At 42.5% G+C, this 25,429-nt stretch overlaps 1 protein-coding gene and 1 long non-coding RNA gene across 9 annotated transcripts in view; one reads left to right on the forward strand and one right to left on the reverse strand.

The window, feature by feature from the left end:
• Window positions 1–25,429, forward strand: part of EPS8L2 (EPS8 like 2) — a 258,012-nt gene that overhangs the window by 232,246 nt on the left and 337 nt on the right. For 5 of the 6 annotated variants that reach the window (XM_056527018.1, XM_056527020.1, XM_056527017.1 and 2 more), the window contains 16 exons: window positions 2,891–2,970; window positions 4,648–4,766; window positions 9,208–9,287; window positions 10,582–10,708; window positions 12,687–12,775; window positions 13,908–13,982; window positions 14,561–14,709; window positions 14,872–15,022; window positions 15,442–15,480; window positions 15,815–15,921; window positions 16,071–16,179; window positions 16,275–16,397; window positions 17,858–17,987; window positions 19,502–19,679; window positions 21,236–21,368; window positions 23,126–23,523. In XM_056527018.1, the coding sequence (XP_056382993.1) occupies window positions 2,891–2,970; window positions 4,648–4,766; window positions 9,208–9,287; window positions 10,582–10,708; window positions 12,687–12,775; window positions 13,908–13,982; window positions 14,561–14,709; window positions 14,872–15,022; window positions 15,442–15,480; window positions 15,815–15,921; window positions 16,071–16,179; window positions 16,275–16,397; window positions 17,858–17,987; window positions 19,502–19,679; window positions 21,236–21,368; window positions 23,126–23,197 (1,761 nt within the window). In that variant the 3' untranslated portion in view covers window positions 23,198–23,523. Of the gene's footprint in view, window positions 1–2,890; window positions 2,971–4,647; window positions 4,767–9,207; window positions 9,288–10,581; window positions 10,709–12,686; window positions 12,776–13,907; window positions 13,983–14,560; window positions 14,710–14,871; window positions 15,023–15,441; window positions 15,481–15,814; window positions 15,922–16,070; window positions 16,180–16,274; window positions 16,398–17,857; window positions 17,988–19,501; window positions 19,680–21,235; window positions 21,369–23,125; window positions 23,524–25,429 lie in introns of those variants that run through there. The other variant, XR_008845306.1, reaches the window with a different exon arrangement.
• The window catches only part of LOC130276951 (uncharacterized), a 40,636-nt gene continuing 30,192 nt past the window's right edge, over window positions 14,986–25,429 (reverse strand). For 2 of the 3 annotated variants that reach the window (XR_008845309.1, XR_008845307.1), the window contains exons 2-3: window positions 15,422–15,670; window positions 14,986–15,122 (exon numbers count right to left, since the gene is read on the reverse strand). This is a non-coding gene — a long non-coding RNA (uncharacterized LOC130276951). Of the gene's footprint in view, window positions 15,123–15,421; window positions 15,671–18,540; window positions 18,604–25,429 lie in introns of those variants that run through there. The other variant, XR_008845308.1, reaches the window with a different exon arrangement.

Genomic DNA, 25,429 nt, shown 5'->3' on the forward strand with positions numbered 1-25,429 from the left:
CTCAGCATTGTAAATACTGGATAGAATAGTTGTGGGAGCTATGAAGGAGAACTGTAAAAACTTAGGCTTAACATGGTCTCAGTTGATGCCTACTTCTATATCGGTTAGTTAAAGTCAATGGTCCTTCATAGACAAAGGTCCTTACTTTTGGGGGTCTTTAGAAATGTATAATGCCTGATGTATGGAAAAGGTCTGTACAATACAGTACAGCAGGAAACGCTAGCAGAATGCTTGGATGTATAGAGAGAGGTATAAGCAGTAGAAAGAGAGAAGTGCTCATGCCGCTGTACAGAACACTGGTGAGACCTCATTTGGAGTACTGGAGACTATCTCCGAAAGGATATAGATACTCTAGAGAGAGTTCAGAGAAGAGCTACTAAACTAGTACATGGATTGCAGGATAAAACTTACCAGGAAAGGTTAAAGGACCTTAACATGTATAGAAGAAAGAAGAGAAAGGGATATGATAGAGACTTTTAAATACATAAAGGGAATCAACATGGTAAAGGAGGAGAGCATATTTAAAAGAACATAAACTACCACAAGAGGACATAGTTTTAAATTAGAGGGGCAAAGGTTTCTGCAGTAATATCTGGAAGTATTACTTTACTGAGAGAGTAGTGGATGCATGGAATAGTCTTCCTGCAGAAGTGGTCGCTGCAAATGCAGTGAAGGAGTTTAAACATGCATGGGATAAGCATAAGGCTATCCTTCATATAAGAAAGAGATAGGTATAAGGCTATCCTTCATATAAGATAGAGATAGGCATAAGGCTATCCTTCATATAAGATAGAGATAGGCATAAGGCTATATTTCATATAAGATAGAGATAGGCATAAGGCTATCCTTCATATAAGATAGGGCCAGGGACTATTCATAGTATTCAGATTATTGGGCAGACCAGATGGGCCAAATGGTTCTTATCTGCCGACACATTCTATGTTTCTATCTTCTGTTCACAACATTCATCCCTATTTTACTAGGGACTGACTGACATACTGCGCAAAGCTTTTCATACATATAACCGTTTTTGTCTCTGTCCTTAGAAATCGCACCACAATTTCTTTTGCCACTTTCACTTCCATATTACATATTTTGTGGACCATAATACTAAGTTATGTTTATTGATGTTTACATGGATGCATGAAATATGCAGCTATTTTAAAAACACTACATGGGTTACTTTCATTCATAGAAAATGTTCATTTATGTCTATGAAGAGGGATTAAATATGGATGTATCCATATGGAATCTGTATTGTATTTATATTTTATCAATATTTATTTTTATTTGGCCCATCAGTGTTTATTGTTCAGAAATATAGGTGCAATACTGGACTCACTGCTGGTATTTTATCCATAATACATTTACACCACGTTTTAGCTATATGGCGACCGGAGTCACCGACCGGAGTCACTATATTTTTGCTCCGTATCTAGTTTTCTGACCGGACCTAAAACCGTGGTATACCGCAGTTTTCAGTCCGTTCAGAAAACAGCATACGGGGCAAAAATGAGCCGACCGGAGTCAGCATTTCACTCCGGTCGGCTCATTGAAATGAATTACATACGGGTGGCATACGGCAGGGATACGGGAGTGCCCTGTTTTAGCTCCCCCTAGCCCCCATGCGGTCCCGTATGGCTGAAAATGTGATGTGAACCCAGTTTAAATGAATAAGAAGGGGGCCCTGTATAGCTAAGGCTGCATCCACACCTTGTATTCAGCCTACAGCTACCGGATTCGGCTGGGGGAGGCGAAAACCAGGTGCTCCCATACCCCAGCCGGACCGGCGCTGAAGTCCATTTACTTTAATGAGCTGACCGCAGTCAAAGGGGGACTCTGGTCGGCTCATTTTTGATCTGTATGTGGTTTCCTGACCGGACCTAAAACCGCAGTATACCACGGTTTTAGGTCCGGTCACAAAACCGGACCGGAGAGTGTTTTATGCGCTTGATTGCTCAAGCCTGGATTTCAGGCTTGGAGCAATCAAACGCTGATCAAACAACAGGGAAGAAGGCAAGACATCTCCTGCTGTCCTCTTAGCTGTTCGGGATGCCACGATTTCACCGCGGCAATCCCGAACAGCTCCGCTTAGCTAACCGGCAGTGTATTCTCCCGTTTTAGATGCCGTGATCAACTTTGATCGTGGCGTCTAAAGGGTTAAAGGGGTATTCCAGGCCAAAACTTTTTTAATATATATCAACTGGCTCCGGAAAGTTAAACAGATTTGTAAATTACTTCTATTAAAAAATCTTAATCCTTCCAGAGCCAGTTGATATATATTAACTTTCCAGAGCCAGTTGATATATATAAAAAAAGGTTTTGCCTGGAATACCCCTTTAATACCAGACAACAGCCTGATCGGCGATGTCCAGTGTTAGCCACGGGTCCTGGTTGCTGATAGCAATTGGGACCCCGCAGATACGAAGCACACTCAGCTTCTGAGGGCGATTCACAGATTGGGAGCAAGCCACGCACTTAAATATACGTCCATGGTCGTTACGGGGTTAAAAATCCTGAAAATAACTGATGATAACGAATGTTTTTTTTGAACATCCGATTCCCATAGACTTCCCATGACATTAGTAAAAATGGACATGCCTGATGCAAAAGGATGTTCAAAAAATCCCATGGACATGAATGGGATTTTTTCACGGACGTTTTCAGGACTTTTTGCTGGGAGTAATAACGGAGGTTTATTTACAGGATGATACCTGTAGTGTGAAAGGGGCCTAATAACCTGAAAAACTTCTGTGCTGCTTTCAAATAGTTTATCTTGCTAAAAAAATATATATATATATATATTTGTGTATATATATATATATATATATATATATATATATATATATATTATATTTAAAAAAAAAAAAAAAACACTTTCTTTCCACAGGCTGAATTGGTTCATGCAGATATAGAAAGTGCACTTGCAGACATTAAACATGGAAAGAAAATGAGACTACAGACCCTCAAGTGAGTATTGTATATAATCTTATCATCTTTCAGCCTCACATCTGTAGCACCAGAAATGTTACAAGCTGTGTGTAAAAAAGAAAATAACTGCAAGATTCCAAAAGCTCATACATCAGACATATAATGGGGGAAATGTATCAAAACCTGTGCAGGGGACAAGTGGTGCAGTTGCCCATAGCAACCAATCAGATCTCTTCTTTCATTTTAAAAGAGGCCTGTGAAAAGTGAAAGAAGCGATCTGATTGGTTGCTATGGGCAACTGGTCAACTTTTCCTCTACACAGGTTTTGATAAATCTTCCAATGTGATTGTCGGATTTTCTTAAAGCTTTTCTGAAGATTCAGTAAATTCTTGCAGATAGGCTGCATGCACATCTAGGATTTGTGGTACCGGCAGCTGGATACTGGACACAGCGGGAGAATTTCCAAACTGCCTCCTGCTGTATCGCTGCCAGACTGACGCCGTACCCCTCTGATTTCAATGAGCTGTCAGGAAGTGTCTCCAGTATTTGTTTTTATAACCGGACTGAAAACATGGTCTGCTGCCCTTTTCAATGTGGTTCAAAAATCAGATACAGTCGAAAAATGAGCCAACCAGAGACACTTCCTTACTCTTGGAGGCTCATTGATATCAATGGGGTACGGTGTCGACCTGGCAGCCATACTCCAGGAGGCAGTATGAAAATTCTCTCGCCTTTTCCGACTGCCGGATCCACAAATCCTAGATGTGAATGCACCCTTAGAAAGCCACCTCTGGCCTTGTTTTACACAGTGTACAAATCACACAATGCATAATGAAAAGAAAAACTCAAGAGTAAAATTGTTTAAAAAAAGGTGGCAGGTTTTTTTTCTTCCTAATTTATAATTTAATAATTTGTTCTATCAAAGTCTATGGAAAGTGGCCATCAGTGCATACTTTCTATAAAAAAAACAGCTTTTTGTGTAGATTGTCATAGTTACATCATCTGCCATATACAGTGGGGATCAAAAGTTTGGACACCCCAGGTAAAAATTGGATGGAATGATGGAAATAAAATCTAACTTTTGTTGACATATTATAAGAATGTCTAATCTGTAATTTGATGCCATTTGGAGATTTTTCCATCTTTCCTTGGCTTCTTTATGCACATTAATACAAATTTTTACCTGGGGTGCCCAAACTTTTGATCCCCACGGTAAGTAGTTTTACCCTTAGCAGTGTATTACTTGTGCAAAAGGACTTTAGCACAGAAGAAAGCAGTAAAATTCATGTGCGGTGGTAAATATGAGACACATAGTACAAGGTCAGGATTTATTGCACACTGTTATAAACACGGTAATGGAAAAAGCACAAAATAAAGTGAATACAAGGCCAAATGCTCATGTCTGTTTTTTTTGAATTAACATTTTGAAAATTTGCAGGTAAAATGTTTCCCAGGGGTACTGTTGTGAGCTAATGTTTTAACCTATAAGTAAAGGATATATCTCTGGTGTTTAATCTCTAAAGCCACTTTTCAGACTATATGATAGAATATATTTCTTTTATAGGTATAGGGGGTAATTAAAAGATCTCATATATGATCTATTTATACACAGTATCTATAACAAAGGGGGCACCAACTAGGAAGTTTATTAGTCAATATCGTGCTCAGTCGTATGAACTTTACTTCTAAAACTGTCTTTATTAACGTATTCTATAGGATTAACCAGGAGAGGATCAAGCAAAGGGAATCCATCCTACCTCCTGCCACTGCCCCCAAGCCAGCCAACAGGGACAACAAGAACCGAGTCATTTCACCGGCTTCAGCAAGTGAAATTGGTAAAGTCTTATTATCAGGGTGTGACATTCTTCTGGGCATCACACTGAGCCAAAGTAGTAATGATACCTTACATTGTCAAATGCAGTGTAAGAAAAGAAGCTTGCACTCACCGCCCCTCTAAACTTTTTCATACGGTCAGTCTGTTCCGGCAGGGAGACTTCATAGATGCGGGGTGCTCCGAGGCAAACAGAAGTTTTCACACAGTAGGTGTTACGCCGAGTGCTCCGGGTTGCTGCTCCTCCCCGGAGCGCTCGCGGCGTTCGTCTCCGTGCAGTGCCCCGGTCAGACCCGCTGACCGGGAGCGCTGCACTAGTGTCACCGGCGGGGATGCAATCCGCGTAGCGGGACGCGCCCGCCCGCGGGTCGCATCCCAATCTCCTCACCTGCCCCGTCCTCTGTCTGCTCAGTCCCGGCGCACGCGGCCCCGCTCTCTAGGGCGCGCGTGCCGGCTCTCTGAGATTTAAAGGGCCAGTGCGCCATTGATTGGTGCCTGGCCCAATCAGTACCTGCACCTGTACCTTCTTTATAAAACCCACTTCCCCTTCCTGTCATCACCGGATCTTGTTGCCTCTGTGCCTAGTGAAAGCGTTTTGTGAGTTCCCTTACCTACCAGTGTTTCCAGACCTTCTGCCGTTGCCCTTGACTACGAACCTTGCCGCCTGCCCTGACCTCTTGCTATGTCTGACCTTGCCTCTATCTAGTCCTCCTGTACCACGCCAGTCTCAGCAGTCAGAGAGGTTGAGCCGCTACCGGTGGACACAACCTGGTTGCTACCGCCGCAGCAAGACCATCCCGCTTTGCGGTGGGCTCTGGTGAAAACCAGTAGCAACTTAGAACCGTTCCTCCGGTACGGTCCACGCCAATCCCTCTCTGACACAGAGGATCCACCATCAGCCTGCCGAATCCTGACAGTAGATCCGGCCATGGATCCCGCTGAGGTGCCGCTGCCAAGTCTCGCTGACCTAACCACAGTGGTCGCCCAGCAATCCCAACAGATCGCCCAACAAGGACAGCAGCTGTCGCAGTTGACCGCCATGCTACAGCAGCTTCTGCCTCTACAGCAGCAACCATCTCCTCCGCCAGCTCTAGCTTCTCCTCCGCAGCAAGTTGCCACTTCCAGACTCCGCTTGTCCCTACCTGACAAGTTCGATGGGAACTCTAAGTTGTGCCGTGGCTTCTTGCCCCAGTGTTCCTTGCACTTGGAGATGATGTCGGACCTATTCCCCACTGAACGGTCTAAGGTGGCTTTCGTGGTCAGTCTCCTGTCTGGAAAGGCCTTGTCATGGGCCACACCGCTCTGGGACCGCAACGATCCTGCCACTGCTACTACCCAGTCCTTCTTCGCTGAAGTTCGTAGTGTCTTTGAGGAGCCAGCCCGGGCCTCCTCAGCCGAGACTGCTTTGCTGAACCTCGTCAAAGGGAGTTCTTCTGTGGGCGTGTACGCTATCCAGTTCCGCACCCTCGCCTCTGAGCTATCCTGGAATAATGAGGCCCTCTGCGTGACCTTCAAGAAAGGCTTATCCAGTCACATCAAAAATGTGCTGGCCGCACGAGAAATTCCTGCTACCCTATCTGAACTTATCCACCCGCATTGATATGCGTTTTTCTGAAAGACGCCAGGAGCTCCGCCAGGAAAAGGACCCTGATCTCTGGGTACCTCTCTCCCAGAATCCTCTGCAATCTACTCCTGTGCAATCTACTCCTGTGCCTATGCAAGTGGATCGGTCTTGCCTGACCCATGAAGAGAGGTCTCGCCGCAGAGATGAAAATTTATGCCTGTATTGCACTAGTACCGAACATTTCCTAGTGGATTGCCCTATTCGTCCTCCGCGTCTGGGAAACGCACGCACGCACCCTGTTCACGTGGGAGTGGCATCTCTTGGTGTAAATTCTGCCTCTCCACGTCTGACTGTACCTGTATGGATTTCTCCTTCCGCCAGCTCCTCCTTCTCAGCAGTGGCCTTCTTGGACTCAGGTTCTGCAGGAAACTTTATTTTGGCCTCTTTCGTTAATAGGTTCAGTATCCCAGTAACCCGTCTCGTCAAACCGCTCTATATTTCTTCTGTCAGCGGAGAAAAGTTGGACTGCACTGTGCGCTACTGCACAGAACCCCTGCTTATGAGCATTGGACTGCATCATGAAAAGATTGAATTTATTGTTCTGCCCAACTGCACCTCTGAAGTTCTTCTCGGCCTGCCATGGCTCCAACGTCATGCTCCTACCCTTGACTGGACCACCGGGGAGATCAAAAGTTGGGGTCCTTCTTGTCTCAAACGATGCCTCACATCTGCTTCCATTTGTCAAACCCCTGTGGCTCCACCTATACCGGGTCTTCCCAAGGCTTACCAGGACTTTTTTGATGTTTTCTGCAAAAAGCAAGCAGAGATCTTACCTCCTCATAGCCTCCTTCCTGGTACCACCCTGCCCCGTGGCAAGATTCACCCTCTGCCCCCCTCCCCATTCCCACTTCGTCTGGAGTTCCTGCTGTAGATGAAGTAACCCAGGACTTCTCCGTTATCTGGAAGGAGACTAAAGAGTCGCTCCCACTGGCCTCGTCTCGTATGAAGAGACAGGCAGTTAAAAAAAGGGGGAGACCTAAGGGAGGGGGATACTGTTACGCTGAGTGCTCCGGGCCCCTGCTCCTCCCCGGAGCGCTCACGGCGTTCGTCTCCGTGCAGCGCCCCGGTCAGACCCGCTGACCGGGAGCGCTGCACTAGTGTCACCGGCGGGGATGTGATCCGCGTAGCGGGACGCGCCCGCCTGCGGGTCGCATCTAAATCCCCTTACCTGCCCCGTCTTCTGACTGCTCAGTCCCGGTGCGCGCGGCCCCGCTCTCTAGGGCGCACGCACGCCGGCTCTCTGAGATTTAAAGGGCCAGTGCGCCATTGATTGGTGCCTGGCCCAATCAGTACCTGCACCTGTACCTTCCTTATAAAACCCACTTCCCCTTCCTGTCATCGCCGGATCTTATTGCCTCTGTGCCTAGTGAAAGCGTTTTTGTGAGTGCCCTTACCAGTGTTTCCAGACCTTCTGCCGTTTCCCTTGACTACGAACCTTGCCGCCTGCCCTGACCTATTGCTACGTCTGACCTCGCCTCTGTCTAGTCCTCCTATACCACACCAGTCTCAGCAGTCAGTGAGGTTGAGCCACTACCGGTGGACACGACCTGGTTGCTACCGCCGCAGCAAGACCATCCCGCTTTGCGGCGGGCTCTGGTGAAAACCAGTAGCAACTTAAAACCGGTCCTCCGGTACGGTCCACGCCAATCCCTCTCTGGCACAGAGGATCCGCCATCAGCCTGCCGAATCCTGACAGTAGGTGTGTGCTTCTTCTGGCCTCTATAGAGGCCGGAAGAAGCACACACCTACTGTGCGAAAACGGCTGTTTGCCTCTGAGCACCCCGCATCTATGAAGTCTCCCTGCCGGAACGGACTGACCGTATGAAAAAGTCTACAGGGGCGGTGAGTGCAAGCTTCTTTTCTTATACTGCATTTGGCATTTTTGATTAAGCTATTTTAAGCTTAGCACCCCGTACTAGCACTCTTTTTCAGTTAAAGGGGTAATCCAGGAAAAAACTTTTTTTATATATATATATATATATATATATATATATATATATATATCAACTGGCTCCAGAAAGATAAACAGATTTGTAAATTACTTCTATTAAAAAATCTTAATCCTTTCAGTACTAATGAGCTTCTGAAGTTAAGGTTGTTCTTTTCTGTCTAAGTGCTCTCTGATGACACTTGTCTCGGAAACCGGCCAGTTTAGAAGAAGTTTGCTATGGGGATTTGCTTCTAAACCGGGTGGTTCCCGAGACACATGTCATCAGAGAGCACTTAGCCAGAAAAGAACAACCTTAACTTCAGAAGCTCATAAGTACTGAAAGGATTAAGATTTTTTAATAAAAGTAATTTACAAATCTGTTCAACTTTCTGGAGCCAGCTTATATATATAAAAAAGTTTTTTCCTGGAATACCCCTTTAACCGGCTGCTGTCCTGTTCGTTGGGATTTACGTTTTCCCTGGCTATATACATGGAGCAGTCTGATTGTGCCCTCTGAATTAGTCTGTTATTTAATACCTTACATTGTATTGTTCATGAGTAAAGTGTATTCCCAAAACAGTTGTCTTATGAATATCTTTTGGGTCAAATGTATTATTAATGTGCACCATTATTTGGCACTAAATACAAAGTACATTATACCACTCATAAGGAAGAATAAGTTCCTAACAAGTCTAGCAGACTGTACCAAATTCCTCATTGCCGTGTATGTCACTTTTATTAGTTTGGCACACTTTTTTCACAATCCTGAAAAGTGATGCATCATAAGACAACACTGATAAATCACCCCCATTGTTTAAGGTATTTTTACTATTCACAACTTGCTTGTTTCTTCTTAATCTGCTATATCAAATACTTTATATACATTTTTAGAGTTTGATCGAAGAAGTAACATGTCCCAAGAACCCGAAGAATCAAGGGAGGCGCTGGCTAAGAAGATTGAGAAGGAAACAGTAAGTTACTGTGGAATGGAGTCAAATACTGCTCATACTAGGACCACTGCTGTCAACCCCATCTTTGTTTCAGCAATAAAGTCCCCCTCTATAGGGCAGGGAGGCATACACATTTAAAGGGGTATTCCAGGGGAAAAAAACTTTCATATATATATATATATATATATATATATATATATATATATAGGAATATGCAAATCAACTCATTACATCACCTTTTCAGGCGATGTTCCCTGTTATCAGCTTAGCTCCAGTTACGGAATATAAAAAGCTAATCGGGATTAATGCCAAGCCAGACCTCTCTCTCCAGAAGGAAAGAGCACCCATCTGCAGACAGCTGTTTCGGGGTACTTGCCCCTCGTCAGTACAGAGCAGGGTATTCTGGCTTGGCTGAGATGAGAGGCCCCTCATCTCAGCCAAGCCAGATTACCCTGCTCTGTACTGACGCGGGGCAAGTACCCCGAAACAGCTGTCTGCAGATGGGTGCTCTTTCCTTCTGGAGAGAGAGTTCTGGCTTGGCATTAATCCCGATTAGCTTTTTATATTCCGTAACTGGAGCTAAGCTGATACCAGGGAACATCGCCTGAAAAGGTGATGTAATGAGCTGATTTGCATATTCCCCTACCCAGAATGCCTGCGAAGTGCTTACTGGCTGTACAAATTTACACAGATTTGTAAATTACTTCTATTAAAAAAATCTTAATTATCAGCTGCTAAAGTTGAGTTGTTCTTTTCTGTCTGGCAAAAGTGCTCTCTGCTGAAATCTCTCTGTCTTGGGAACTGCACAGAGTAGAAGAGGTTTGCTATGGGGATTTGCTTCTACTCTGGACAGTTCCCGAGACGCGTGTCATCAGAGAGCACTTAGACAGAAAATAACAACTCAACTTAAGCAGCTTAAAAGTATTGAAAGGATTAAGATTTTTTTTTATAGAATTAATTTTCAAATCTGTTTATCTTTCTGGAGCCAGTTGATATACATATAAAAAAGTTTTTTCCTGGATAACCCCTTTAATAACTGTCAGCTGAATGCTTCCTCACCTTACAGTAACTTCTCCTGACTTCCACCTAAACATGTAAATTAGACAGTAGGCCAGTGCTATGGAAAATTGCCTGTTTTGGTTACATTTTGTGTAATATATTTAGGCACCTTTGGTGGGCAGTTGGTTAGGTCATACCCAGAGCCAAAGCTGTGTTTTCTTTAAGTTTTAATTGGTGACTACAAGACTATAGTAGAAGCAGTGATAGCCTATGTGCATGATAGTAATGATTCTTTTTATATCTATCGCTATTCTAGCAATGCCTTAACTGCACACTGGATGACATAGAGTTTTTTGTGGCAAAGCTACAAAAAGCAGCAGAAGCTTTTAAGCAACTGAACCAGAGAAAGAAAGGAAAAAAGAGCAAAAAGAAGGGGCCAGCAGGTAATGTACCTCTTATATAAGGCCGTATAAGGCTATATTTCCACACAACTTATTTCTGGCGTTTCTTTGTCCTAAAAAAAAAAGCCACAAAAACTGTACTCCTAAGATGCAGTTTTTGTGGCATTTAGTCTTTTTTCTTTGATGTTTTTTTTACCCTGCATTTTTCTCATTAAAAGTCAGGTGAATCTTTCATCATGTGACTCAATGATTTCCATTTTAGAATTGGGGAAACAAAATGCCAGAAAAAACGCTAATGTTAAACCCAAATTGCATTTTTTGGGGGAAAATTGAGAGAAAAAACACCCAGATTCTTTGAAAAAATGCCATAGTTTCAGCATGCTGCAATTGTTGAAAACTGCCACCAATCCCAAAAACCCAATGAAGAATTGAAAAAAGTAAAAGTAAAAAATGCCAAGTGGGTTTGGCCTCATCTATTTCCCTATTGACTCCCAGCTTATATCTGACCATGACCTTTTTTGCCCCCTTTTTGGCGATTTATGGGGCATTTTTTCAAATAAAAGTGAAAACACAGTGTTAGACTGTACAGGATATTTGCTGCACATTTACCGTATATACCCGAGTATAAGCCGAGACCCCTAATTTCAACCCAAAATCCCAGGAAAAGTTATTGACTCGAGTATAAGCCTAGGGTGGGAAATACATCATCCCCCCCTGTCATCATCCAGACCCCCGTCATCATCCAGACCCGTCATTAACATCCTCATCATCATCACCGCCTGTCATCATCCAGACCCTCATCATCATCACCTGTCATCATCCCCTTGTCATCATCCCACACATCCCCCCTTCATCATCCCCTTGTCATCATCCCACACATCCCCCCTTCATCATCCCCTTGTCATCATCCCACACATCCCCCCTTCATCATCCCCTTGTCATCATCCCCACCCCCCTTCATCATCCCCTTGTAATCATCCCACACCCCCCCCTTCATCATCCCACCCCCCCCCCCCTTCATCATCCTACTGTCATCATCCCACCCCCCCCCCCTTCATCATCCTCTTCTCATCATCCACCCACAGTGGTCTTCAACCTGCGGACCTCCAGAGGTTTCAAAACTACAACTCCCAGCAAGCCCGGGCAGCCATCGGCTGTCCGGGCTTGCTGGGAGTTGTAGTTTTGAAACCTCCGGAGGTCCGCAGGTTGAAGACCACTGCGGCCTTCGACATCATCCAGCCCCCTCTCACCCCCTTTAGTTCTGTACAGTACTCACCTCCGCTCGGCGCTGGTCCGGTCCTGCAGGGCTGTCCGAAGAGGAGGTGGTCCGGTGGGGTAGTGGTTCCGGGCTGCTATCTTCACCGGGGGCGCCTCTTCTCCGCGCTTCCGGCCCGGAATAGAGGCGTTGCCTTGACAATGACGCAGAAGTACGTTGGCAATGAACGCACCTCTGCGTCGTTGTCAAGGCAACGTGACTATTCTGAGGCCGGGCCCGAAGCGCTTAGAAGAGGCCTCCCCGGTGAAGATAGCAGCCCGGAACCACTATCCCACCGGACCACCTCCTCTCTGGACAGCCCTGCAGCACCGGACCAGCGCCGAGCGGAGGTGAGTACTGTACAGAACTAAAGGGGGGTGAGAGGGGGCTGGATGATGTCGAAGGCCGCAGTGGTCTTCAACCTGCGGACCTCCGGAGGTTTCAAAACTACAACTCCCAGCAAGCCCGGACAGCCGATGGCTGCCCGGGTTTGCTGGGAGTTGTAGTTTTGAAACCTCTGGAGGTCCGCAGGTTGAAGACCACTGCGGGTGGAGAGTTCACTCGAGTATAAGCCGAGGGGGGTGTACTCGGCTTATACTCGAGTATATACGGTACCTTTAAATTGAGCTATTTCTTGGTGGTTACTGTCAAATGTTTCTGCACATTCCAAATATAAGTACAGCCAAATTTGGCATCAGTCATATTTTATTTTCCTTATGACCCAAGCTTGTTTTTTTAATAAAATGTTGTTTTTCTGCCCCACAGAGGGAGTCCTGACATTACGATCTAGACCACCAAATGAGCTAGAGTTCATAGATTGCTATCAGAAGATCAAGCTGGCCATAAACCTGTTGGTAAGGAACCACTATCAGCAATGCCCAGACACTGTTCTGGCATAGCAATATAGCTAACTTCAAAGCAAAGGTCTGATGAAGACAACGACCAACTGCATCAGTAGTGTTATATGTCTTCCACCTTCTGTATCACGCCTTAATATGACCTTAATATGACACTTAGTACACACATATTTGGAAATGTTACCACGCAATATTTGGGGCCCTATTTTATAAAGAGTACCTGTCACCAAACTAAGATTTTAATATATTGTTCCTTATGTTATTATAAGACACTTTTCTATTTACTCAACCTTTATATGTTTTTAATGTGATTGAAAACAAAGGGCCACTAGGTGGCTCTGTTCTGTTCCCTGCACAAGTCAAACAGTATGGTTATTAGCTTATGAAATTGAGTTGTTTTTTTCTGTCTAACTGCTTTCTGGTGACATCATCATTGAGCAGTTAGACAGAAAACTTCAGAAGCTAATAACTATTGAAAGGATTAAGATTTTTTAATAGAAGTAATTTACAAATCTGTTTAACTTTCCGGAGCCAGTTGATATATATAAAAAAAAAAGGTTTTGCCTGGAATACCCCTTTAAAGGAAATCTGTCATCAGAATCACCCGCTCCCGGCTCATGAATATTCATGAACTTATCCTCGCGGCCCTCCCCACCAGACCTAGAAAAAGGAGTTATACTACGAGGATAAGTTCATGAATATTCATGAGCCGGGCGGCAGCTCCGCCCAGCTAGAATGACGTGTGGCCGAGTCCCAGATGATAACACCTCCCACTGAGTCCCAAGCCAGGGAATAACAGAAAACTAAAAATATAGATATCTTAAGAACCGCTGAACCATTTTTAACCAGGTAAGGAGCGTTTTAATCAGGATCACCCGCACTACAAGCCTGTGTAACAGGTTTAGTGCGGATGATTCTGATGACAGATTTCCTTTAAGATGCTTCCACAAGGTCGAACCAGCACTGAAAAAGCCAAGAGATTGGGTGGGGTGTGATGGCACTGAAGAATATTAGGTGGCTTAAAGGGATTATAGACATGGGACAAGCCTATAGAGCTGTATTTTCTCATATTAGCATCACTTTGCTACTCAGTGCTACTTAGTTTAATAGAAATCTGTTGTTTTTTCAGGCCAAGTTAAAAAAACATATACAGAATCCTAGTTCAGCCGAACTCATCCATTTTCTCTTTGGACCACTGGAACTGGTAAGTACTTTTCGATCTATAAAAGTGAACACCCGGATGTTTATATAGCATTCAGTAATATCCGGTGCTGTATATTTATTAACTGTTTTACATACAAGACATTTTCGTATGAATTGACCACTTGATGTAAACCATCACAATTATTAAGGGCGGCAGCTTCTCACACTGTCACTGTGCACTAACTCAGCCTGCCTCAGCCACTTGGGAGCGCTGTTCAGGGCAGGGTCATGCACATGACATCACATATGTAGCTTCCTTCACCTGTGACCCCAGTCCCACATCTTGAGATGGACCACGGTCCGTGGGCAGAGGTACACCATTATGTTGGCAACACTAAGACACCCTGCCACACTCAATGCAGAGCATCTCTTAGAGCGTCTTGTTAGAGGTGCGGTTACCAATGGAGATCTCTAGCAGGCAGCACTTTCCTGTTACTGGCCACATTACTTGGACCACTAAAGTATTCAACTTAGAGGCAGAAAATCTATAGACTGTATACATAGATGCAAGCATAGGTTCAAGCAGAAGGTTGTATCTTGTGAACATGGTACCATCTACTTGATGTGTTTTTTTTGTAGATAGTTCAGAGCTCTGGAGGTCCAGATTTAGGAAGATCTATTACCTGCCCTCTGCTTTCCAAGGATGCCACTGACTTCCTTAGGGGTCATCTAACTCCGAAGGAAATGCAACTTTGGGAGGCTTTGGGAGACAGATGGACTAAATCAAGGTAAATACAAGAGAACTTTTTATTTTAGTATTTTAACTATATCAGTATGAAGTATGTAATGCGCCATCAAATTCAGCTTTCTTGAGGTACAACCCTCAATTATTTTCCACAATTTTAGTGAACTATGCGTCTAATTTAATTTTGTCTTTTAAAATATTTCAGGGCAGAATGGCCAAGAGAACCTATAATTCCACAATACATACCAAAATTTAATAATGGATGGATACCCCCAATAGAAATCTTTCAAGGAGCACCATGGGAGCTAGATATGGGACACCCACCAGAGCCTGTTAAGCCTTTTATCCTAGAAGAGGTATGTCACTCATTTGAGGTTATAAATTACTCTTCATCCTTTTCCTCTACTTTACTCCCTGCATCATCCGTGTACAACTGCATTTCAGGTGGAAGCACTCCTGCAATTAAACGGAATTGTTTTATTAGAGAGCTGGTGTTATTAGGAATACTGGATGTGGTAGGTCTTCCAGCAACTAAGCTTCCAGTCACAGGGTCTCATAGATATTCAACTGTACGCTTTACATATTAGGAAGTATAAACCAAAAGTGAACTTGACAAGAAAACGGAAGGTTTCAGTTAAAGTCTAAAGACCAAAAAGACTGTATCATTTATCTAACATCAACAAGGTTCATGTAGGAAACTGAACTTACTACTACCAATCCCATAGCTTTTACGGCACACTTCATTAAATACTTACCAATTTATCTTTATTTGCAGCCACCAAAGCCAAAGGAAAATCATGGACCCAGGACCAATGTAAGATAGATCTTTCCTATTTCATTATCTTTCATCTTAGTTGTCAGCTGAGTCTCGCTGGTACTTACATGCCTGATCCCCCACCTAGTGATCACTAGGTCCCAGTCCCTGGATGAGGGGGTTTACTGCTGCAGCTAGCGATTGGCTGAGTGGTCTTTTTTGCATTCCTACATGGGGACCTTGCGTTGACCTGGAGACCATAAAAATGGCATTAGGGAAGATGGGAATGGAGAGGGATCTGGTTTACTTTTTATCCCATAAAAAAATAAACATGGGGTCTAAGTAAACAGAATTCATAACCCTGAATTGTTTATCCTAAAATATTGTCTTTCAGCTTCCTCCTCCTAATGGAAATCCTTACAGGACACCATCATTCAAACAACAAAACCTTCCAGAAATAAAGCCGCAGTATAGCCCTCCAGGCCGCCAAAAACTGACCAGGTGGGTGATGATTTAACCCTTACTTTTAATGTTAATATGCCAACATATTTGTTAAGCACATTAGAATCAAGTACCTACTCATAATTAAAGAAATTTATGAAAATAGTGAAATAAAGTAACAGAATATTTATACCAATCTACTCCTCCAGTTATGACGCACCAGTGCCGGCACAGCCACAGAAATGCGCCAAAATCCGTTATGACTTCACTGCTCGAAATGCCAATGAGCTGTCAGTGCTTAAGGATGAAGTCCTGGAGGTAAGCATCATCTATACTCACTGGTTTATATATAACAAGATTAGCTACATCGAGAAATGATATCAGTAACAACTTTAACTCTTATTATATTGTAGGTTCTTGAGGACAATAAGCAGTGGTGGAAATTAAGAAACAGGATTGGGCAGGAGGGATATGTTCCCTATAATATCCTAGACGTAGTATCTACTGATGAATTCCACCAACCAGATGGTCACGTGGTAAGTGTATCCATCACAAAATAACTTCACCCTAGCAATTGGCATTAAACTCTGTGTGGTTTTGCTAATACAAAACTATTGCCTAGTAGCCTCAAGAAATATAAACAGACTAATTTTGGGTAAAAAAAGGGCTACATCCATGTAATTAGCTTATTAGGCCGACCTTCTACCTACTGTCCTGAACTAGGCCACAACTAAAGCCTTTGTTAACCATGGCAACATGATAACCTAGAAGTAATGTCTGAAAACAGACAAAGGGTATAAAGGTCAGACATGAAATTTACTGACATATACTGATATCTCCATTAGCCCCAGCCCTAAAAAATCTTCAGAGAACACTTTAATACTCCACTATAAATGTAGTATTCAATTTCAGTGTACAGCCCTGCGGAATCTGTGTGCGCTATATAAATAAAAGAATTATTATTATAGATTCTCTCATACATATATACAGCCTCTAAATATTACTGTATTGGGCTGAGTAAGATGGAAAATCTCATAGTTTGTATTTTTTTTTGTGGGGGGGGGGGGCATATTTATCATCTCTGCATCTGGCATATATATATATATATATATATTTTTTTTTTTTAAGTTGCAAAATTTTTGTGCAGACACCTGCTTTGTTGTGTCTTTTGACAATATTGAAAATATGCGCTGAGCTCTTTGGCGCTGAATGCAAAGTGGACATGGTGTTATGCAAAGGGGGCGTGGCCTCATAAGTGCCATATTTGCTTTCATTTACATCTGCAAACAGGTGTAAGTTGTAGCTGAAATATACACCAACTCCAACCTTGCGTAGATTTACGCAAGGGAGAACAGGCATGTGCATGAACGTGTGCTGGAGGGGGAATCCTTAAAGGGGTGCTCCGCCCCTAGACATCTTATCCCCTATCCAAAGGATAGGGGATAAGATGTCAGATCGCCGCTGTCCCGCTGCTGGGGAGCCCCAGGATCCCTGCTGCGGCACTGCGCTATCATTACAGCACAGAGCGAGTTCACTCTACACGTAATGATGGGCAATACAGGGGCCGGAGCATCGTTACGTCACTGCTCCGCCCCTCGTGACATCACGGCCTGTCCCCTTAATGCAGGTCTATGGGAGGGGGCGTGACAACCGCCACGCCCCCTCCCATAGACTTGTATTGAAAGGGGCGGGCCGTGACATCACGAGGGGCGGAGCCGTGACGTAACGATGCTCCGGCCCCTGTATTGCCTTTCATTACGTGCAGAGCGAACTCGCTCTGTGCTGTAATGATAGCGCGGTGCCGCAGCGGGGATCCCGGGGATCCCCAGCAGTGGGACCGCGGAGATCTGACATCTTATCCCCTATCCTTTGGATAGGGGATAAGATGTCTAGGGGCGGAGTACCCCTTTAAGACTGAGCTTTTTAGAAATTAAAAATAACATATAAATTCATAAAATGAATGCAATGTGTAATACATATCTTGTTTATGTTTTAGCCTGCATCCAAGTACAAAGGAGATGTGAGCCCCAGAGGACCCATTAGCCCTGCATACAAGATTCCTGGTAGCTATGCTGGAGATAAGTGGGGGAGCGAGATGGCAGGATGGTCAAACAACCAAAAAGAGCGTACGTTATCTTTATAATATACTTTATCTAATCTTTAAAGGGGTATTCCAGGAAAAAAACTTTTTTATATATATCAACTGGCTCCAGAAAGTTAAACAGATTTGTAAATTACTTCTATTAAAAAATCTTAATCCTTTCAGTACTTATGAGCTTCTGAAGTTAAGGTTGTTCTTTTCTGTCTAAGTGCTCTCTGATGAAACCTGTCTCGGGAAACGCCCAGTTTAGAAGAGGTTTGCTATGGGGATTTGCTTCTAAACTGGGCGTTTTCCGAGACAGGTGTCATCAGAGAGCACTTAGACAGAAAATAACAACCTTAACTTCAGAAGCTCATAAGTACTGAAAGGATTAAGATTATTTAATAGAAGTAATTTACAAATCTGTTTTCCTTTCTGAAGCCAGTTGATATATAAAAAAAAAAGTTTTTTCCTGGATAAACCCTTTAAATTGAACCTAATGTGACATGTGCAAGATAAATCCGAATACTTAAAGATAGTATAAAAACAGCAGGGAAGAGATAGGTGCACAGTATTCCTACAATTAGCCTCATACTTACCTACTCCAAGCTGATTTGCCTCATGGGTACTTTAAGGATACTTTATAAGATACAAGATACCTGGAGATAATATACAGCAGATCTATGGTGACCAGATTTACAAACAATATATTTTTTTATTTGTGTACTGTATACACATGACATTCACTCATACATTGGCCTCTATTCTAATTGACATAAGTGGCCAATAGTTATATACTGTTCTTTTACTTTTAGAGGTTACAGTTAATAAAGATGATTACATCTTTGCAGGTCTCAGAACATCAATAGGGGTCAGTGCTACGGGATGTCCATTTTAGGCACTATAAACACACTTGTCCAATAAATTGCATAAGTGAATTGACCTAGGAGGTACTTATATTTTTGTAAAATGTTTAAGATCAAGGTCCCCATACACATGAGTGAAAAGTTGGCTAACCTCAGGATGTTGGCGGGTCTGGGAAACCATATAATGTGTATGGAGGGCTCCTGACAGATGATGTTGAGAAGAAGGATCGGCCATGTTGGATTGTAACTGTTCAGCCATTTAGTTTTTTTGAAGATAAGTCACAGCTAGAGGAGTCTGGCAATGGCTTACCCCCAATCCCTACTTAGAACATGTAAAAAAATGGCCAAATGTTCTTGTGTATGGGGTGAACAGGACAGATGGCTGATGACAATTGAAGATGCATGGAAACCTTTACAGGGAAGCCAGAATACTGGAGGATTAACTACGTAGGCCCCACACCACCACTATGTTCTGTAGTGTTTCCTAGACCTCCAGCTAACTAACCTACCATAAAGGTTAATAGGGAGAAATTCCCCACGAGGGGCTGTTGGAATTGCTGAGATTTTGCTGAGATTTATTACCTACTTGTTATTTAGTTTAGCTTGGTCTTCTGTACCATAGATTGTCAATTGCTAGTTTATATAGTTAAGATAAAGGTGGAGATAGTGGATAACTGGTCTGATATTCTTGCAGAGATAATTCACAATATGGATGAACTGAATGATGAACTCCTAAAGAAGTTAACAACACAGCAGGGACCTAAAAGAAATTTTGCAGCACCAAAAGTCCAGCAAGTCCATGTACCATTAACTTTCGAATCTGAGCCAGAGGAAGTCAAAGCTTGGCTAGAGGCCAAGGGCTTTAGTAAACCGTAAGTGACAAAAAACATATCTATGGTACATCAAGAATACGCCAATGAGGTGTAACTATATACAAGGGACTTCTTACTCTTCCCTTGGAACTGTCCTCACACTTGAGAACTGGTGGTATCTAGTAGTCACTAAAAAAAAGTAGACACTAACATACTCCCAGTATGGACCCCATTCTATTAGCAATAGCGATGTTCACAAGGATCCACGCTCACCTGTGTCATACTGGAGTATTTTGAGCCCACCAGAGGAAATCAGTAACCCCCCCCCCCCACACACACACACATACACACTTCTCTTTGACAGCACTGTTAGAACATGTTCACACAAGCATTAAAGGGGTATTCCAATTAAAAACTATGTTTTATATCTACTGGCTCCGGAAAGTTAAACACATTTGTAAATTACTTCCATAAAAAAATCGTAATCCTACCAGTACTTATCAGCTGCTGAAGTTGAGTTGTTCTTTTCTGTCTGACAACAGTGGTCTCTGCTGACACCTCTGTCTGTCTCAGGAACTGTCCAGAGTAGGAGCAGATCCCCATAGCAAACCTATCCTGCTCTGGACAGTTTCGGAGAATTGTTTTTAACTGGAATACCCCTTTAACCATGTGGTTAACCTGCTCATTTCCATGTCAAAAACCCCACCATTTTTCTTAAAAACAGCATGGAAAAGAAAAAACATGTACATTTTTTCATACAGTTCCATCATCAAGTAAATATCTATCTATCCAGCAAGCAGTAGGACTACCAGAACATCAAGTCTCAGAATCTTGTTACTGACCAAATCTACTATACCAAGACCAATATTAAATACCAGCATACAAGGGGTAAATTATACCACCACATCATGAACACCTATTACTGTCACTTCCATGGGATAAAATGTACTATATAAAGACCAATTGTCCATACAGTGCCCAAATAAAGGTAGATAACAGCTGTACACAGGCTCTGCAGACCATATAAGTGTACTTACATCCAGTCACTCACAGGGGGCATGTTTTTTGAGTAAATCACAGGTAACTTTTCTCTGATCAGTTGTTCACTTTTACCCATGTAGTAATAGACCCACCTCTATGTCTCTATATAGTATTAGGCCTCCTCTGTGGCCTTATTTAGTAGTAAGGCCTCCTCTATGCTCTCAAATAGTATAAGACCTCCACTGTGTTCCTATTTACTAGTTAGGTCTCCTCTGTACCCTCATTTAGTCATTAGGCCCCCTCTGTGTCCCCATATTTATGCATAGTGGTGAATATAGCTTACATGCTGCATTTTGCATTATTAATGTATTTAGAAGGCTCTGGACGTGTGAGCTCACCCAGATCTGGAGTTTTATTTGGCTAAATATGTGTTATTACTTATTTTAATGTGGATTTCTTTAAATATTCTGTTATGTAATGTGATGAGACATTGGGATCTTGTAATTGACCTGTAATTGAGCCATCAGATAACAGTGGACACTGTATATTAGCAGTGTATATAAGAGTCTCAGAGACAGTAATGGTAATTTTATCATAGTCATGTAAGGTTAATGGATATTGTCCTTTCTTTACAGAACCTCGGGACAGCTAGGTATATTAAATGGGGCACAGCTTTTCTCTCTCAATAAGGAAGAGCTCAAGAAAGTTTGTGGAGAAGAAGGTGCAAGAGTATACAGCCAGCTGACTGTACAGAAGTCTCAACTAGAGGTAAGCACAGTCTTTACTAAACATTTACATCTATTATATGAATGTTCATCCAGTTACATTAGATGAGACCTATATCTGTGAACACGCAATAGAGCGAGCCATAGGCAGAAGCGTAACTTCTAGACTCCTGCCTCCAACATTACCTGCATTTTATAGTACTGGTATTCTTTCATTTGGCATTGGAACTATTGGACCATTCAAGTACCAGTCCCAAGTGACCCCTCAGGACCTCAGATTCTTCCATCCCTACAAAAATGTATATTAGTAGTATCCCCTATATAGGAATGGTAGTGGAGCATTTACTTCTATTCTGCACCATATATAGTTGCTATCAAATCAATGGTATAAATAGTTATTGGACAAGAGGGTATATCAGTTGTTGGCTTCTAGATTATCGCCAACCTAATGCGTATATATGTACATACATCTGTATATTGTGATATAGATATTAGATAATGATAGATAAAGTATAGCACACCGGTGTTATCTGGTACTGGACAGTATTTGGATAAACCTCAGTTAGAATTATATACAGATGTTATGCATTGTATCTGATGTTATATATTATTAATATATACACTCAATTGGAGTTGTATGTAAATCTTATAAATATACTCTCAATATGAAATAACCGATGTATAAGGTAGTAAACCCAATGTAAAAGTGTACCACAAAATGTCTGGGCAAACAAAGCGGCTACCTGGTTATAGAGGGCATAAAGCAATATAAAAATGCCACATATGCCCCATATATATAAATGGATAGCAGGAGCAACCTATCCCCTATGTATACTTAATCATTGATTATGCTGGTTACATAAAGTGCATAGATATGTAACAAAACCAAATATTCCCCATAAGATGGTTAAAACAACCATTTTCTATCTATTTTCTTATATATGGGCATATTTGGTTTTGTTACATCGCTATATGCTTTATGTGTCATAACACAGGGATAATAAACACAGCATTGTAATGCAGGATAATGTAGTGATGTCACAACATATAGAAAATAAACATTAAAAAATAAAGTAAAAATATAATGAACACATTTATCTAACACTACAGAGACCTAAACACTGCTAATGCTTTCAACAGTTCTCTATAATGGAGCGAGACTATGTTTGAGAGCTCACCTCTTTGCTACAAATGGGAGACCCTTTCCCTGTTCTGGGGATTGGTAGGGGAGACCCCAGTTGGACACAGGATAGCAGAGACAACTAAGACTGGGTTCACATATATCAGGCGTCCGGCACAGTTTCCCTCTGGCGTGCACCGGAGGGAAACTGATGCTAGAACCGATTCCATTCATTTGAATGGGACAGTTCACAATCATCCAGCGCTGGATGGTTGGACACGCCGGAGGGCACCGGACAGGGGAACGCAGCTTGCTGTGTTCCCCTGTCCGCTGTGCAAAAACAATGGATGCCGGATGCAATACAACTGATGACAACTTGTTATCAGTTGTGGCATCAGTTGCATCTAGATTTAGGCTGAGTTCACCTATGCCGGATGCCAGACATACATGAACCCAGCCTAACTGATCAGTGGGTGTCCAAATGCTGAGGCCCCTACTGATCCAAAGAAACAGAGTAAAAAATGTCACAACCGGCACTCCATTCATTCACACTGTGGGGCTTTTGAACATTGCCGTGCACTGATACTCTCTAAAAAGAAGAAAAAGAATTACTAATAAAAACAAATAGAAACATTAATCTACTCATCCGGCCACTTGACTTATCCACTTTTCTCCTACAGAAGAGTCAGGGTGGATCAGAACTTCAGGAAATCTTGTCACGACGTCAAGAAAAGATCAAAACAGACAACTAAGAGCAGAAGATCTTCCCTGTCCATTTCTCTACCCACGGAGCCTTGCAAAATCACTTGCTGCAGATATTTATGCCTCTGGCTGCATAAAGTTTAGGGTTTGACACCCATAACTTGTTAGAGCAAGCGACATAAGACATGGACCTCACCAGGAAACATATATATAAATGTATACATAGATGTGCAGCAAATGTTAACATGTCTTCTAGTGGAAAATATGGTACATTGCAGAGTTTTCACCACCAAACACCATTGCTTCCAAGCACTTGTCAGAAGCTGAACCTACTAGAGGATATCTGCATGTATGTATAGAGATATATATATATATATATATATATATATATAATATTCATATATTTATGTTTGTATATCTCATGGATATATCTCTTCTCTAAATACTTCTGCTTTTTTTCTTTGCTGCCTATGAGGTCGGCTGTCCTGCTACCAGTTAAAGGGTTAAACAGGGGGAGAGCTATATAAGTATTGCATGAAAGTATTATTTTTATATGTATGTACTTTTATTTTATAAACTATTTTTTTTTTTTTTTTTTTGGCAGAGCCATTAGTCAGGCAAAAGTCTTGTCAAGGTTGTTTGCAAGGCTTGTAGAAAATCTCAATTCCATTGGAAAAGAAGGGCATATAGTTGGTCATTTAGCAAATAAATACTAAATATCCCTCATTCTGCTTAGATTGCAGTATACCATGCACATAATAGAATCAGATGCTGCTAAAGAAGAGGGCTCTGCTTGGACTAAGTAGAACCAATGAAATCTACTAGTAGAAATAAAAGAGCAATATCTCAACCTAAGGGCTCATTCACACCAGGATTCTTACATTGCACATATAAGTCAGTCCAAATGGAATGTCATCCTATACCTGTGTGTACTGGAACGGTCCCTGTTGACTTAAAATAGCCGGAACACAGTCAACTAGTGACTTCATTCTGGTCATTCATTGGGGATCAGAAGCACAGCACACCACGCTTTTGGGTACCACAAAGTAATCGTATACATGCAGGAAATTACCCAAAAGTAGTCACTAGTTAACCACGTTCGGCAATTATAGTCAAATGGGACCTATGCCAGTACCCGAACACACACACTATAGCTTACCATCTTGACAGGTTTCTGACATGTATGAAACATTCGGCAAAAAGTGTGATGTGATTGTCCCTAAGATAAATTATACAATAAGATATTCTACATTTATGCACATGGTCTCAAAAAGATATATTTTCTCTCAAAACAACCTCAAAGGGGTTATCCAAGAATAGAAAAACAAAGCTAATTTCTTCCAGATATAGCACCATAACTGTCCTGCAAATCAGGCTCATAAAATGGCAAGTGAACATAGCCCAAATGAGAGAGGTAACAAAAAAACATCTGAGAATGTTAAAATTCGGAGGAATTAAAGGAGTACTCCACCCCTAGACATCTTATCCCCTATCCAAAGGATAGGAGATGAGATGTCTGATCGCGGGGGTCCCGCCGCTGGGGACCCCCGTAATATAGCATGCAGCACCTACCTGTTTCTGCTCCGGAAGCGCCCCTTCCCATAGACTTGCATTGAGGGGACGGGGCGTGACATCACACGGGGGTGGAGTCGTGATGTCACGGACTTCCGTTCCGGTGGTCGGGACGCAGACCCTCCAGCGCTTCCGGAGCAGAAACAGGTGGGTGCCGCATGCTATATTGCGGGGGGTCCCCAGCGGTGGGACCCCCTGCGATCAGACATCTTATCCCTTATCCTTTGGATAGGGGATAAGATGTCTAGGGGTGGAGTACCCCTTTAAGATTAGGCTCTGTTCACATCTGAAGTGTAGTGGTATGTGTTGCACAATGGATCTGGCAATGCATTGTGGTTTTTGTTACTAACAGAAACCTTGGTGCCAATGTGAACAGAGCCAGATAGAATTCTTCTATATGAAGTCATAAAAATAATATTTTTCCACTATTGTTTTTTATATTGCCACATGATATTTCTGTTACTCCAGCTGGAGGGTACAGATACTGCAATAAAAAAAAAAGTTAAAATCCAAAGTAAAATAAGTAAAAAAAAACTGTGAAAAATAAGAGAATTATGTAAATAGTGGCTGAAGACCAATTGCTCTATTTCCAAAATGATTTCCAGAAATATTCTAAATATACTAAGTTATGTAGAGCTCTGTGATCAATGAATTATCTTTCCCTGATAATAAACTACTGTACTTGCCTATAACTTGAATATTTTCTGTGT

The sequence above is a fragment of the Hyla sarda genome, chromosome 6 (genome assembly GCF_029499605.1).
Source record: "Hyla sarda isolate aHylSar1 chromosome 6, aHylSar1.hap1, whole genome shotgun sequence".
In the NCBI taxonomy this organism is placed as follows: domain Eukaryota; kingdom Metazoa; phylum Chordata; class Amphibia; order Anura; family Hylidae; genus Hyla; species Hyla sarda.